The following is a 17,957-nucleotide window of genomic DNA, read 5'->3' as shown; positions in this document are numbered from 1 at the left end:
GTCTCCTCTCTCCTCTCCTCTCAGTGGATGGATGCATAGACTGGTCGGTGGATCTGAAGGAGTACCATGTTCTGGCCGGTGAGCCTGTTCGGGTGAAATGTGCCTTGTTCTACAGCTACATCCGAACCAACTACACCATGGCCACCAACGCCAAACTGCGCCTCATCTGGTACAAGAACAAAGGAGATGCTGAGGTAAGATCACTCTGAGTGCACAGCCCTCCATCAAGGGTGTTTCTATAGTGAAAAATAATGCTCGTATCAGCACCGTGTTCCAAAATCTTCCCGTAAAATGTTGCTGCACCCATCGGGCCAGTAGTTTCTCCGTTTTCTTGCGGACATACAGACAAAGAAACAAAGAAACCAAAAACAAAACCTCCTTAGTGGAAGTAATATTTGCTGATGAGATAGAGTCTAAAACATCTAGCTACTGCAGTGAAATTCCCTTTTACACACTATTCTTCCCTTTAGGTGAGTTGAAAGTCCAACATTGATAGTGGAAATAATTAATGAAATGTGTCTATAATGTGTCTTATACAGTGCTTATATTTTGTTTTTATTTTATGTTTGCTGCTATGTCATTGATCTGAATGCTGTATAAAGAACCTTTAAACTTGCACTCTTTACAATGGCCAGCAGGATGCGACTCTACCGGTTACAAAAAGAAGTTCGGTTGCATAGAAGTTTCTAAGAAAATAACCCTAGTCCAAACTTTATTATCTCATTTAGCTAATGAGCTTACGGTCTCAATCACTAGTTTCAAGTCTGATGTTCATTTAGTAAATGATGGTCCCACTTAGCGTGAAACAGACGATAAAGCAGGTTATGTTTACGTCGTAGCTACCTTGTGATTGACAAGTTGCTACCACGGTTCATGACACAAAACATTTTGGTCACCTAAAATGTCTTTTCAACAATAGGTTGTACTTTGTTGCCCCTTCCTGTTCCAAAAAAACAAGATGGCGACGACCAAGATGTCAAACTCGAGGCTTTAAAACGGTAGTGGCCAAACCAATGGGTAACATCATGGTGACTACGTCTACTTCTTATCTACAGTCTATGATACAAGCATACTATTTGCAAAAACACTATACTATAAAGATTGTTATATTGCACGTATTGTAAACAGTATTAAGTGTGAAATTGGGACGCACACCAATAATCTGTCTTTAACAGCCAATAAAGGTACTGATGGATCATACTGTGGCCCCATGTGCTCTAATAAAACGCTGTTCCCCTTTCCCAGCAGTGTGGATTACATGAACGGTAAAACAGGATTTAGCTGGATTACATTTAGACCTGATGATACATGCAATATACTGTACATCTCCACCTAATCCTATGGTTAGCACTTTTACGTAACACGTCGGGTGCATTTACATTTAATGTAATTCCTTTCTGCTCTATATCATTGTAATTCAATTGACTATGTAAACATCAGGGAACGAGAGGGGCTTTATGTCACTCTACATAAAACATTCATATCTAAATGACGTTTATCATTTCAGTTTGTTTTATTAATGCTGTAACATTGTCTTTTTATTGGGTCCTTTAGGAGCCTATCATCTTCTCGGGTCACAGACTGAGTAAAGAAGACGACTCCATCTGGTTCAGATCTGCTGAAATGGAAGACAATGGATTCTACACCTGTGTACTAAGGTAACCCATGCTCACTATTTCACACATAGTTTACTCATAAATCAACCCTGAAGTAAAATGATTAATAATGGGTTTTGGGTACAAGCTAGATTCTCCAAGGCAGCACTATGTTGGATTATTTGTGGTTCAGCTGGATCCATTGTTGGTAATACTTAGCGAACATCACAGAAATACTGCTCCTCTCTCCCACATAGGAGCTAGGTCAAAGAACACTGAGCCAAACACACACACATTTATTTTGAAGTTTTACATCCAGCTACAGCACATTTGCTTTGCTAAATAAACAAAACAAAGATTTATCAGCGTGCAACCTAAATGTTTATGGCTCTACTCTGACATGCAGCAGTGCTCTTGGAGTTGCCTGGGTTTTGTCGATTTCATTACATGGGAACAACCTTGGAATAGATTTCTGACTCAGAGTGTTCTGTCTATACCCAGGTGGCTCATTTACATAGCGTTGGCAAATAGCAGCACTGTTTTTGGTGTTTAGATTGAAAAAAAGTCTGAGGTTTTATTGAAATTGCTCAGTATCTATTTTTGAGGGAAAATGGCCCTTGCCCTCAGAAATCAATATTTAAAAACACAGATAAATAGTTAAAAAAATATATTATTGTGAGATCTTCACCATAATACATTGCTATGTGTTTGGATTCCTAGTATACAGATTAATCTGTATACTGTCTGTAGTCATTAGCACATTGTCTTAAAAACTGTTTCATCATAACTCCATTTGCTGAGGTCTGTTCAGATTGTCAAAGCTTTTCTCCCGTGTCTAGGTATTGCAGGTGTGTGCGTGCGTGTGTGCACATGAAAATGTTCTCTGCTAGTTATGTGGAATACTGCCAGTTTAGTAAATTGAATATTTACAATATGGCTGTTGGCACTACAGCAGCAGTTGGCCTGAATCCTATGTGGCCCTTTAGGATTTTATATATATATATATATATATATATATATGTGTGTGTGTCTGTGTGTGAATGTGTGTGTGTGTGGGTGCATGTGCGTGTGCGAGTGCGTGTGCATGTGCGTGTGTGTGTGCGTGTGCGTGTGTGTGTCTGTGTCTGATACTACGTGGTGGCTGTAGGGGTATCAACTTGTGTACCAGTTGGCTTTGTAGCCTAGAACAAAGCTTAGTGTTGTTTACCTGCAGGCGGATGATGTGTGTGTGCATAATGAACTGGATTAAAATATGCCCTCTTGTAAATCTGTGTAAAGTAAATATTTTGACTACAGTCAGCCAATATCCATAGAGAAGAGTTCATGTCTTATTCATGGATTATTTTTGAGTTACGCTGTATCATGACTTTTGTTGTTTTAATGTAATGAATAAGAAAATCATCCGCTTCGAGAGTTATCAGCCCATTAAATGGCTGTTATCAGGAGCATTGATTAGCATTGATATGGCCCTGCTCTACCTCCAATTTTTGATTTATTTAATCTTACGTTGGTATGGTAATTTACATAACATATTTTACTTATGTGATGTAAATAACATACACAACTTACTTAAATAACCTAAGTTACATAACCACATTTCTTATTTTGACCCAAACCATGATCCTTTCCTGAACCAAACCAAGTAGTTTTGTTTGAATTAATTTTTAGAAATGTAGGTAGGTTTACTTTTCCCAGTCTAATATTATGATGACGGCCTAATGGGCTAATAACATTAAAAATGGGTGTTAGGAAAGTTTTTTTTTTTAAATTGGCTAATTTATGTGTTTATTTTAAGTCAGACTCAAAGACAAGCATTACAAATTAAGGTTTATTTTAAAGGCTTTAGGAGCTCTTGGTGTTTGGCTATATACAGTATGTTGTGCCGGAGTCCACATTTCTAGAATCTCTGCAACAGACAAGTGAAAAATTAGAAGGACCTATGATAAGAATGTAGAAAATTATGAGATTAGAAACTAGGTTGAAAAATACAAAAAAAAGAATGTTTTAAACATACTCAATTAAGACCTCAGTGGGCAGGACTACTGTGTCTTAAAATAACACAGTTTGCATTTCACACAAATCCGGTTCAGGTTTGATAAAATAACTCAAGGTCCACGTATTAAATTTTACTAGATCTGTCGACCACATCCCGTCTCACATCTGTGGATGTGGTTTTGTCATGTTAGCGCAGCTGTCATCGTTTGTCCTAAATCTGAAACTTCAGTCACAAGTCATAACAGGTGGTTGTATATGGAACAAAATATAAGCCAATGTTTATACAATATGGGATGACAACTCATCTAACTTCATGACAACTGAGTCAGCTCCTGAGGCAGGTCATGAGATGTGGTAGCTGTGGAAAAAGCGAGTAAGTTAACTTATTATTTTAGGGTCAAACTGTTTAAAAGGTCAAATTTCTACGTGCAAATATTGTTGTTTATTTTCCCAAATGTCAGCAATTACTTCAGTGAGTCATCATAACCGATGGGAATAATAGTCAAAACTATGAAAGTAAGACCAAACGTTTAGTTGACAGAATTATTCTTTAACTAAAGATGATCAACACATTGGAAGAGATTTTCCATCACCCTCTCGAAGCTGCAGCTCTGCTTGCACTAGGAACAGCTCTCCTCTTCCTTTGTGTCATAAATCCCCAGCTCCCCTCTATACTTGATCCTGTTTTCTCCCTCCTCTGCATACCTTCACCCCCTTGACTGTCTCCACTTTCTTTTCATCTTAGCTTTCCATCTGCCTCCATCTTCTACACCTCTTTCTCCTCCATCTCCTGCTTTTCTATCTATACTCCTGTTCCCTTCTTCCTCCCTCTCTCTCTCTCTCCCCCTCCCCTTGTTTTTATCTGCACCCGATTCACTTTACCTCTTCTCATCACCCTCTCCCCCATCCCCTCATTCTCCCCCTCCACTGCTTTCCTCCCACCTCCTTTTCCTGCCAGAATTTGACACCTATCCTCCTTAATAAGATCTCTCTCCCTCTCTCTCTCTCTCTCTCTCTCTGTCTTCCCCTCGCTCTCTCAGCATGACAACCTAATTAGGGCTTGGTGTCTGTCATTGTCTCAGGGTCTCTTATTAACACGCACACGAACACACATATATACACACACACGCATTCTCACACACACACACATTCTCACACACAAACACACACACACACACACACACACACACACACACACACACACACATAGAGGAGGCACTGCACCTCTTATCCTAGCGGGGAGCTACCAACTGGATCATATTATATTACTAGAAGGTTGTATCTCGAATGTGTCACTATGCACAGGGAAAGGCAATGGGAGAATTTACGTTTTAATGTATTTATTACCATCAATCGGCTGTAGAGTGTTATGGTATCCCTTTTTAAAGCACTGGGTACCGCATCATTTTCAAAGTGCAAGGTATTCTGATAGACTTCAAAATGTGGTTAATGTCCTAAATTCAAACCGAACCACTCGATTAGGTTAAGGAAGAGATCTTGGTATGGGTTTAAAAAAGTATGTTTGTTACGTAACTTAAGTAATGTAGGCAAGTTAATGTCACATACATTGACATTGACTTTTGGTTTCACATGGGACACGAGCAGCGTTCTCCTGGAAAGTCTTGTGTTTGTTGGACCCATCCTCCCCCCCCCCCCCCCCCGACATCCTGCCTAGAAGGACTTTGTCGCTCTTTATACTACGTCACCTGACTTGCTCCTTTACTCCCGTCATAGTTACTACAGCCACTAGAGGCAGACTTGCAGAACTTACGCTCGAGAGGTATGTGGAGTGTCGTAGTTAGACACGTACGGCCACTGACCAAGCTGCCATATTTGACGAGTTGCGAGAGAGAACATGCTGAACCTTCATATGTTGCCTTTTTTATAAGCCCACTGTCAGCACCCTGAGATAAAAGCCACTTTTACACATTTCCACCTGGCACTCAGTTCTAACTGACGGTGAAGTCGGGGATTTTATACAGGGACAATAAAAACATTGGAGATATGTCAGTTACAGGCCTTTTAAAATGGGTGTGATCTTGTATAAAAATTTTACCATGTGCGGTTTGATAATGCATTTAGCTCTATATGCTGCCAAGGTTCAGAAATGAATCCTTTCTCCAATGTGTTGGTTTATAAACTTTACATTAATTATTCAAGTTGACTGATATTTTGATTGCTTTGATTTTAGATATATAATTTTAGACTCTCATTCATCTTGTTGTATCAGTGTTTATATTTATAGTGTTTATACTATATATGAGTCTCTAAGTGATGTCTTTGTTGGATGCATGCAGAGGGTAGAAAAACAAACTAAATTGACTGATGTAGATATCAACAAGTTGTTTTTGTGCCATAAACTGTACAAATCACAAAGTGATCTGCAGAAGCTAAACTTGTATAATAAGTAGGGTTGTCAAGATATTAAAACAATGTATCTAATTGATTTCATGCTTTGTGATTAATTAATCTAAATTAATCGCATATATCAATATTTGATGTGAGAAGCATTTAAAAATATTCAAATGGATTTTGGAAGATGAGTGAATCAATGAGTAGGCATTATAAACTTAAAGGTCAACATGTCTTTTATTTCAATACTATTTATCCAATATTTTATAAGCCACAATTATCTTAAACAACACAGACCAACAGTTTGACATAAAGTGCAATTTCAAATCGGCATAACATATTTCATTGCACAATAAACAATAGCCTATGTTGTAGCGGCTTAAAAGTTGTGTCATTTGACACCATCTGTAAAGCCTCCATTAACCCCCTGTCCTCTACCACCTGCAGTCCATTGCAATACATTTCTGATGGAGTTGTTAATGTGTCACAGGTAGACCGACTCATTCTGTGTCTGAACGCCTGATCGAGAGATGACGAGACGGCTCGCTCACTTTAGCATCAGCGGCGGTGCTAGCCAGCTTCGAGCTAGCTGCTAAGTGCTTTGCGTTGAGGTGACATAAGTAACGTTTTCTTATCCGCTTCATCATGTTGACGAGGCTGCTGTGGCCGCGCCTCGTCGGTGACGTAAAGAGTCAAGGGGCATCTAAGAGCACAATTAATCTGCATTCATTATTTTGTTGCGTTATTTTTTCTGTGATTAATTAATCGAAATTAACGCGCTAATTCGACAGCTCTAATAATAAGCTATTAGCATCTAGTGATTTGGTGCCAGTCCTGTATTTTTTGAAGATGGTGGATAGTTTTGCACAGAAACTGGTGAGGAAGAAGAAGCTGTTTAAACGGAAGACAGCTCACACTGTCACTGAGTGTTTATGGCTGTTTAATGAATATTACAACAGTCTGTCCAACTCTTTGATCAATGCTTTGGTGATCACTTTGACATGCTTTTAGAGTTGCAGTGGGGAACTGTGTGACAGCTGATAAGAGGAGCAAACTGATGGCTTTTGTAAGATGAATGTAAGGGAAATGCGTCACCTTGGTAATCTTATATTTTTTCAAAAGAATCATAAATAGTTGAGGCTGATAAATAATACTTTATAACTGACATTTTGTTGAAGGTTTGGTTGGAAACACTTCAGTCATCTAATATGTGGTTTTACACTAATGAAACATATTAGGCATATCTAGAGTTGCCCTTGTCTCCTTGAAATAACGTTCCCATACAACAAACTGCATTGTTAATTATGTTTGGAGGAAATGTTTTTCAACCTGGATTATGTTTGATTTTGACCTTTCACAAGTCATTTTCAAAGTTTGGGGAAGTCCGCCTATGGAAGAGTTTGGGGTGGGTGGATACATGGATGGGAGAGACAAGTCCTGGGTCAGAGTCCTGGGTTTGTCTCTCCCATCCATGTATCCACCCACCTGTGTAAAACCAAAAGATACAGTTACATCTGTAACTTCAACAATGTAACAAACAGACTAATCCTAACCAATTAGTGTTGTTGCCTAAACATAACCAACTATTTTTTTTTTTTTTTTAATTTACAATGTTAACCACGTGTTTAAAACTGCCGGAGTAATCCGGGAGAAAATATGTTTCCCTCAAAACATAATAGAGGATGCAATTTAGTTGTATTGGAACGTAATTTAGTTGGAGACAGGTTGATTAAAAACCGCAGTTTCTTACATGCTAATCACTTTTTTTAATGCTAACATTACTTACTAACCTTTAACCTGTGCCCATTGACACAAACAGGTAATTTTCTCACAACTCCAAGTGCTAACTTTGTGCCATTTCCATTCACATTATCATTATCATTACTATTACTATTATCATATCTACTAGCTCCTATTTCTCAATGCTCATGTTAGCTAGCCTTAGCCAATTAATGTATATATATTTACCCCTAAACACTAATGCTACTGGTTTCCAGCAAGTTACCTTGTTCTAAGTAGTAAAAATGTCCATATATAAGCCATGTTGACATGGGGTAATGACTTTCTACCCCTCTGCTGTGAGCACATCCTGTCTATATTGGTTTCTGTACTCTGCTGTGCATTCACTTACCTGTTACTCATCCATCAATAGCTCTCCCTCCACTTACCAATCCATCCCTCCATCCGTCTGTCCATGCCTTATCTTTGTCAGTGGTGATAGATTTGTGTGTGATGAAATTTCTATATCATCTTTAGTGACATAACAAGCCGTGATGGAGAGGGTCAACAAGGGAAAAAAACACACTTCTATCAAAATGTCTTTCCTCCATACCTTTTATAGTTTTCCTTTGGTCGACGTATTCTCTCTCTGGCATTCACTGCAGCAGTCGTTTTGCTTCTCACCTTATTCTAATTTAATTTGGTTGTTCTCAACTTAGATCACTTTGGGTTTTGTCATCTAGTGCAAAGCTAGTATTACAGTGGTGTTTTGGCTCTCTTTCCTTGTCTGTGCAGCCGTTGTGACACTGTTGGTCATGCTAACTACTCAATTCTTAGAAATGTAATATGCATCACATCTCCAAGTGTGTCATGTAAGCTGGGGCCTAAATACACAGTTGCATTGTGAGAATTAGGTAGTTAAAACTATTTTTTTGAATGACGGACGGTTTGGTGATAGCCCAGTTTTTAGCAGGAGAGTCTCTGCCAATGTGTCTGCACAATGCTGGCTGGCACAGTGTGATATGATGTTCTGATGAGTTCACACAGGAGTCATTCCCAAAGTGAGACACAAAACAAGTTCAACTCAATATCACAATAACTACTTGTTGTCTCTCCTTCATTGTTTATAAGTTGAAATCTCAGCTGAATTCTCAAATATACGTTATATATATCAGTTGGCAGAAGGCAAAATGATTGCCATTCACATTTAGTATTGATTCTTCTCATGACCTCTACAAAGAGACGCAGACCTCTTTAATTCATGAAGCATGCCCTGAGTCTGATCCAAGCTTTATAGCTGCTGGCAAATGATATGTCCTATTGTCTCTGAGGTCACCAACAAGCCCCTGAAGCACTCAGACATTCTGCCTTCACTCAGTTAACAAAAATATTAATCTGAATGAAGACAAATATAAGATGCTTGCTCTGTAGTGGATTCCAGTGTTGTTGAGCGCGGCCTAAAAACATCAACACATTTATGCAATTTAGAAATGTGTAGCCTGGTTCAGATAGACAGCACAGACTATACATGCCAGGTAAGAGACAGAAGTACATAGAAGAGGACAGATGATAATCGATCAGGTTCCATTAGCAGCTTGCCTCCTCCCTCAAACGATTCTGTGGTATTGTCTTCTATAGAACACATGTGATGACTCCTGGTTAAACCATTCTGTCTTGCTTAAGGTTGTAGTCGTAAAACTTTGTTTTCTTGTCTTCTAATGGTTTTCTGTGGAACAAAAGGCTGCAGGGCGTATTGTTGCCCCCCACCCTCTGATGTTTACAATGCTTCATTTCATATAGACTGCTGCAATCTGTCTTTTACCTGTTGCTTTTCAAAACACTGCAGATCTCTAGTGTCTGTTAGAGTGTGTGGGCTTGTATTAACTAGAAAGAGGGGACAACCTGGAGACACTGGTATAAAAACCAAAGGTGAACAAGCATTAAAGGTGGAGTGACATTCTCTCTTAGGAGACCTTAACTGGAAAATAACATTGTTTGAGACACGAGGTACAGAGAAAGAGAGATGTGCACTGGGAGAATGAGAAAAAAATGAAAGCAGGTGGGTGGAAAAGAGAGGGAGAAAGAGGATAGGGTAAAGAGAATCAAGGAGAAAGTAAAAGTTAAATTGGAAGAATGGGGTGAATAGACGTAGAGAAAAACAGAGGGAAGCTGATGGAGAAAATTGAGAGACAGAGGGGAAGGTGTAGAGAGAGAGAGGTGAAGGAATGAGCGGAGGAGAAAAGAAAAGCAGAAATCCATTTTCTCTGCAGGTATAAGGACTGCAATAGGGGGAGAGGACATGCTGCGACTGCCCGAGACCCTCTATACACCCACAATGATTAGGACAATAGTGTACACACACACACACACACTCACTTAGAAAGAAATTGATACTCGCAGTGAGAGTTCTCAGTTTACTTTCAAGGCTGTAACACTGCAAGAAAGACTTTGCACCAAACCTCTATCCTGCAACACTGTGAGAGTCAGGCAGAAACAGAATCAAAAAGTAGATGGGAACACACACACACACACACACACACACACACACACACACACACACACACACACACACACACACAAGGACAAAGTATGAGAAAGACAAAGGACAAACCGATAGAGAAAAGGACTCTGAACAAAATAATGAGTGTTAGATAGTGAACAAGGTAGCGTGAGATGGGAGATTTCATGCCTCAGGCTTTACCCGATCTACTCTTCAACACATCGCATTAGATGGAAATGTGACATGTTCTCTGTGTGGGAAAATTACTGAGTAGCTGGCTGGACTCTGGGGTAGTGAGCTTATGAATTGGCTGGCTGGCTGGCTAACATGCTGGGTTGGTGAGTGGTTGTCTCATTTGATGACATTTTGGCTGGACACTTAGCTTGGTAGTGTTGGTGGCCGCTTGGTTTGTTGGCAGGGTGGCAGGCAGGTTGGCGAGCTGACTTGTTTGAGACTGACAAACCGGCCATTTTTGGTTCATGGGTGTTGACCTGGATGATTGTTAGGCTCGTTGTCTGACTGGTTATCTCTGACTAATTGGCTGGGTTAGTGTTAAGACTGTAGTCACCAGAAAAAAACAAGCATGGATTGTTTGTTAAAGTACTTAAAACGTGCCTAGTAGAGGTTGCTTGGGGGGACACTGACAATGAGCAGCAACATCCTGTCAGGGGCCTTTATTGCATGCAATTCCCCATCTCTCTCTCCCCTAGTTACCTCCACCAAGAAGGTTATGTTTTCAGTTTGTTTGTTTGTTTGTTTGTTTGTTTGTTTGGTCAGCAGGATTACTGGCCCGATTTTCATGAAACTTGGTGAAAGTAATGGGCCAAGGAACGGCCTTGGTGGAGTTCTGCCTTCTCACAGTGTCTTCTGGGAAACCTTTCTGATGGGCCAGAAACTATTTTAGCTGGATGTAGAGTGCTAAACGTTAGTCATTGGTCAAACACAAACCATGTGGCCGCTACAAATTGTGTACTGTGTACACACAGTAAGCAAGCAACAAATGTCTGTAAGAAGGGTCGATATTTTTGTGAGGTCAGAAACAAAGTTATGGAGTTGATCCCTAATCCTATAAACACGCTGTGAACACAAGAAACAACAAATATACATATCCATAAGGCAGCATACTTTTGGTACTCTAGAGTCTTCAGCCTACTTTTCATTCACCTCTACATGTCTCCTTGGCGTCAGTTAATTACATCCAAATCAATGAGCAGAGTCACTCCACAGTAATAATGATGATGACTGTTGTTTATTTGTGAAAACTGCATAAAAGACGTGACTAATTGTCCTAATCTTCACAGTCCTTCAGACAATGTGGAAATGCCAACAGGAATGCACAAAAGCTCTTTTTAGTTTGTAGATTAGATCCCTTTAGAACTAGTTCTTATGCATCCAACCCTGTCCCCGAGAATTTATGTTCATGTAATATTCATTTGTTTTACCAATTAGGCTGTGGTGGGAAATGCTGGCTGGATTAAGTTCAAAATAAATGTTTTTTGTCACGGTGGGGAAAAGGTGAGGACCCAAATGCAAGACGGCAGACGAGGAGATTAACAAAAAGAGGGCTTTATTCCAAAAAGCTTACTAAAGTACAAAATAAGGCAAAAAGTAAAACTTTAAACACAAACCAGGACGACACGAGGAAAACGAGGAACACGAGGAACACGAGGAACACGAGGAAACATCTACTATCAGGGTGACACTTAGATGACGAACTGACAAGGAACACTGGGACAGACAGGGATATATACACACAGACACTAAACGAGGGGAACGAGACACAGCTGGGGAGAGAAGCTAAAACACAAGGGCAAGGTGAACAGACACAGAACGAACAAATCAACAATCACAGAAGGAAAACACACAGACAGGAAGTACAACTGGACATGACACAAGGGGGAGTGAACACTTCAAAATAAAACAGGATATACAAAATCACGATCATGACATTTTCTGATTGAAAGTCGTAGGGAGGTGGTGGGGATGAATAGTCTGACATCGCCAGACTAAATTACATTTGTGATTTTGAACCAGTTGATCAGTTGATTTTCGATATCCAAGGGGCTTTATCAACAGGTTTTATATAAATATACCGTCCAGTGCGTTTAATGCTGAGGCGATAGTGGCTTAAATTGAATCAGCTACAGCCATATTGGTTGTTTTCAGAAATACCTTAATGAGGCTGCTCTTTTATGCTCTTTGTCAAAAACACGCCCCATATTAAATAAACGGTTGTGATTGGATCTTAGGTAGTTGGAAATTACCTCTAAAGGGGAAGAGGACCAAATGCAGAGCGATTATAACTGGAGTTTGCAGATTTATCTGGTTTCCAGACAAGGGGAAGAATGAGCGTACAAAACACAGGACAGATTAAGCCAGACTTTAGACTGCGATCATTACCTAGCTTTAGCTAACTGCTGTGACGGCCTAATTAAATCATGCTTTAGTTGGTACGACCAGATATTGTATCGAAAGAGTGGATATTGTAGGAGTAGGAATATTGTCAACGACCATGTTACTGACATTTTGTTTTGTCAGCGAACATTTTACTCTAATTATATCAACATCATTTCATGGCGACAGGGTTGAACTTTCTGGTGAAAAGGGACTTATGTAGACATTTTCCTCACTGACAACTTTCTGTGGTCGTATGAATAATGACTGTCCTCTCTTAGGGACAAAGGCAGATGTAGACATACATATTTTTATACCTCAAAAAGAACCTTACAGAGGAGTTCATGGTGGATTATTGGGCATATAAACTAGCTGATTGTTACACCGAAGATCATAATATGGACCCTGTTTCTTTTAACCTTGACCAAAATCTTTTCACTGAGACCTTTAAATAAGGTTGCAAATCATATTAAATGAAAAATGACTTTTTCAAGTGCCCTTTAATTAACACAATCCAACCTTAACCAAGTACTTCTAGCTGCATGAATTTCACCAATGCTTAACCACAGAGATGGCTCATAAGAACTTGCTCATATGGGTAATGTTTTGAAGGCACTTACAAACAACCAATGTGCTGTCTCTCAGCTATTCCCCTGTGGTATTGCTTGTAAGATAAACCACCTGTATGTCTTTGCATTAGAGGATGAATCTACTCTCTGTGGACACTCACTCACAAGAAACACACACATAGTTGTCACTAGGGTGTTTTCCAATGCCAGCCAAATGTTAAACCTTTCTCTTCATCAGATTAACAGACCCTGAGCAGGAGATAAAGACAGCGAGTGGAAAGACGAAGAGACAAAGGGAGGAAGAGAGAGAGGGGAAGACAAACAGACAATGGCAGTAGGAGGGTAAAATATAAAGGATGGGAGAGTGAAATGTGCGAAGAGAAGGAGAGAGCGGTCATTGGAAGTTTCTTTGGCAGTCCTCTATGACTTGGCAGCCATTGAGGTGGTACTATTCTCTTGCCAATGTGGACCAACATGTGTCAGTGCATGCCAACTTGAGCCAATGCCTGCTGCCCTGTCCAGTCTTTAAAAAACAAAAAAATAGGCCTTGGTATTGACACTTTGATGTTCAAAGGGTTTTAAGTTGCTTTGAAAAACGATCTGTCTTGGTAGAGATATGGAGGACAGGATTACGTCAGAGGAGAAAGGAGGGCGGAGGAGCATGTGTGAAAAGCAAGAAACCTGTGTGTTAGAGTGGTCGAGTGTTCGAGAGATGGCTCTGTATAGCAAAGGTGGTGGTTTTTCCACTGCAGTGTTTTAACTCCACGTTGACTGAGGTGCTACCAAAAAAGGTACCAGGTACTATCCACAACTTTAGCTAATGGAAAACCATAAAGCAGCGAGTGGAGTTGAGTAGAGCCGTGCTCTATCATGCAGTAGAAATGTGTCATAATTGTCTTTCAGGAAGACACTGATCTGCATTATAGACATAGCAAGAAAGATTTCACCATCAATCTTTAGAAGTTTTTGTCAAAAGCAACGTGGAAAAGAGTCTTGAAGAGTTAATGCTTGCCATGTTCCACATAACACACATGCAACAAGGTGGACGAAGTAAGCATAGGAAGAGAGAGAGAGAGAATATTTCAAGTGGGTTTTGATTGGGTTTGGTAACGGTGAATCCAGAAGTATTCTGCTTCCAAAGAGTTGAATGCTTTGTTTCCATTTCAGTTTGTCAAAGACACATGTAGTCTTTAGTAATTAGTCAGCTTATTGAATTGACAGAATTAAAGTTTCCTCTGAAGTTTTCTTTTATCTATAGTAAATGTAATTCATGTCAAAATGAATGATTTTATAAAAATATTATACTTCTAATATTTATACTTTTGAGATATCTAATAAATTAGATGTTTATTAAGGGAGATTTCTAAGTTTATTATGTGTTTACTTTTTAAATCCTTCAGTTCCCAAAAACTCTGCTGATGGTAAGCAAACTGATTTGAAGTATTCATTACAGTGCAAATACATATACATATAAACATGTCCACATAAATATACAAAGAAGTACATGAACTTGAACAGTCCCACACAGGCTCACATTCACAGCAGATTAAGCTTGCACAACAACTTCATTTTAAATACAGGCCTGCAGGTAAATGCACCCAGTAAAGCATACAAATAATGCACACACAAACATACTCACACATTCGGTGTAGTCACCTTGGCTAGGTGACACCGCTTCCCCCACATACACATGGGCTTTTATGCTGCGAAACCCCCCACTATATGTCTTTTACATATTCACTCATTCATAACCTGCAGAAACTACAACGTTAAATAAAGGTAGTTGTTAATTCGACCTCACATCATTGACGGTACTGATTCTATTAGATTCAGTATAAGAGTGCATGGTGATGAGGAATCAGTCACCAATGCATTTGAACAAAGCTGGATTACAAACAAAGTGGACAACTGCCTGAAGGCTCCAGATTCACTGTGTGTCAAATAGTTTGTGCTAATTTGATTAATGCTAACTTGTCAGTTAATAGTGTGTGCACCACTAGAATACATGAACAAATTATTAGGCAACACCTGCACTACTGCCTTGTTATAAGGCCAAGTCATATAACGTAAATCTGCTTTTATGCCTTTATTTATGTTTATAATGTGCTTGTATGGTGCATTTGACAAAATACCTTTGTATTTAATCAAGTTACATATGCACAGCACAAAGTAAGTGGAAGAACATAGCTCATTGTAGGCCGACAGCTCATTTGTGCGATAGGGCCCTGATTGACAAAATCTTCAAACACTTTCTTAATCTTTTAACAGTGATATACAACATTAATACCACTGTTGCATTTTGCTTTTAGATGTTTCTAACTCAACATCATAAAATTTAAAAGACATTTAACATTGAGATCAAATAATGGAAGTGCGAAAGTGCTCAAATGCTTGTGTGTTTATTACGCATTGCTCCATTGCACTACATTTTAGCATTAGTGTTCAGCAGCTTGATCGAGGCTGGAACAAACAAGAGCTTCAAGCAGTTTGATTTCCACTTTGGCACACAAAGTATTCTTCCTGATGGGGGAGGTTCATATTGAGAGAAGGGGGGATGTTGAGTCTGTATCCTGTTCCAGTTGTACTGTCAGGTTGCCAAACCAGGCTATATAATTGATGGTGACATCACCATTTAATATTACGGTCAGTACGGCCTACTGTAAATGTGTTTACTCTGGGTGGCTACAATGGGAGTTTAATACCATAACTTGGCTGCATTTGCTTTTCAAGACCTGTCATTTTATCCTAATACACTACACAAAAAAAAAAAGAAAGTAAGTAGTAATGCTCTCTTTTTCCATCAAAAAATGACAGATTATTTGGAAGTTATAAGATGTTTTCTCCAGTTTAAGGTAAGTTGTGTGTTTGGACTGTTTTGTTTCATCTTCTCTGTATCGCCTGCTGGCACACACCAGCATGCTGAGGACTGGGTTCTGTAATAAAATGCAAAAATCTGTCTGCGAAAACTGTAAACTGTTAACGAGCACTTATAGAAAGAGACTGATAAATAAAAAATGTGATCGTTCAAACCCATGACGTCTGTGGTGTCCACAGGGACAGAGGCTGTTGCTTCTCAATCGTGACACATCGATCCGTGCCTCACAGGTTGGACTTGCTGACCTTACACACAAAGTAATATTAGCACTCAAGTGGAACTTACACACACTCATGCATAGATCTGCCCTTTTATATGGAGCACTGACACTTGAACCAACGTAAAAAAGTGTGTGAATTGTAGCTTAACTTACATACGACAAATCAATCAAATGTATTTATATAGCCCAATATCACAAATTATAAATGTGTCTCAGTGTGCTTTACAGACTGTACAGGTTACGACACCCGCTGTCCTTAGACCCTCTTATCGCACAAGGAAAAACTTCCTAAAAGAAACCCCATAATTAAAAAATGGAAGAAACCTCAGGGAGAGCAACTGAGGAGGGATCCCTCTCCCAGGACGGACAGACGTGAAATAGATGTCGTGTGTACAGGATAAACATAGTACAAATACAACATTTGACAGAAATTATGTTGTCTTGAAAAAGAGAAAGTTTGAATGAATCCAGGAAAATGTCAAAAAGGCTTCCCGGTGTCCAGCAGGACCAGGGCAGCAGGGACAGCCACGATTCCTGATCCTGACGTAAACTTTATTAGTGGCAACCTGCCACATGAAAGACACAGAAACTCCGGGGATGATGCCCTGGATGCTGAGTTAGTAACATACATTTACATAAATGCATACAGATAGAGAGGGAGGGGAGGAGAGAGGAAGAGAAGGAGAGCAATGAGGTGTCCCCTGGCAGTCTAAGCCTATAGCAGCAAAACTAGGGGCTGATCCAAGGCAAACCTGAGCCAGCCCTAACTATAAGCTTTATCAAAAAGGAAAGTCTTTAGCCTGCTCTTAAATGTGGAGAGTGTGTCTGCCTCCCGAACACAAACTGGAAGCTGGTTCCACTGGAGAGGAGCTTGATAGCTGAAGGCTCTGGCTCCCATTGTACTCTTTGAGACTCTAGGAACTACAAGTAACCCTGTAGTCTGGGAGCGCAATGCTCTAGTTGGTTTATAATGTACTATGAGATCTTTAAGATAAGCTGGAGCCTGACCATTAAGTGCTTTGTAAGTCAGGAGAAGGATTTTGAATTCTATTCTGTATTTTACCGGGAGCCAGTGCAGATGCAGCTAATACAGGGAGTAATATGATCCCGTTTCCTTGTTCTTGTCAATACACGTGCCGCTGCATTTTGGATCAACTGAAGAGTCTTAAGCGACTTTTTGGGACAACCTAATAATAATGAGTTGCAGTAATCCAGCCTTGAAGTAACAAATGCATGGATTAGTTTTTCTGCATCATTTTGAGACAGGATGTGTCTTATTTTTGCAATGTTACGTAGATGAAAAAAGGCGGTCCTTGAGATTTGTTTTATGTGGGAGTTAAAAAACAGATCCTGATCAAAGATGACGGTGGTGCTGGAGGCCAAATTAATGCCATCCAGAGCTTCTATGTCATTAGAAAATGTTGCTGGACATCCAAGTTTTTATGTCCTTAAGGCATGCTTGAAGTTTAGCCAATTGATTGGTTTCGTCTGGTTTAATTGATAGATATAATTGGGTATCATCCGCATAACAATGAAAGTTTATAGAGTGGTTCCTTATAATTTTGCCCAAAGGAAGCAACATATATACGACACAATAACACATACACAGGCGTATGCATTACACACAATACACTCAGTGACCCGACATGGAACAAGGTGGTTGAGGTGTTGAACTATTTTTTAATGTCAGTGAGTTGACAATAGCTAGTGTGTGTAACTCCGGGAGTGTGTGGGTTTG

At 39.6% G+C, this 17,957-nt stretch overlaps 1 protein-coding gene across 3 annotated transcripts in view; it reads left to right on the top strand.

Annotated features, from left to right (window-relative positions):
* Positions 1-17,957, top strand: part of il1rapl2 (interleukin 1 receptor accessory protein-like 2) — a 384,719-nt gene that overhangs the window by 227,742 nt on the left and 139,020 nt on the right. For all 3 annotated transcript variants that reach the window (XM_029441637.1, XM_029441639.1, XM_029441638.1), the window contains 2 exons: positions 25-194; positions 1,555-1,658. In XM_029441637.1, coding sequence (XP_029297497.1) covers positions 25-194; positions 1,555-1,658 — 274 coding nt within the window. The remainder of the gene's footprint in view (positions 1-24; positions 195-1,554; positions 1,659-17,957) is intronic.

Source organism: Cottoperca gobio, chromosome 10 (genome assembly GCF_900634415.1).
Source record: "Cottoperca gobio chromosome 10, fCotGob3.1, whole genome shotgun sequence".
In the NCBI taxonomy this organism is placed as follows: domain Eukaryota; kingdom Metazoa; phylum Chordata; class Actinopteri; order Perciformes; family Bovichtidae; genus Cottoperca; species Cottoperca gobio.
Note: the sequence above shows the minus strand (reverse complement) of the source record. Positions and strands in the feature narration are given on the sequence as shown.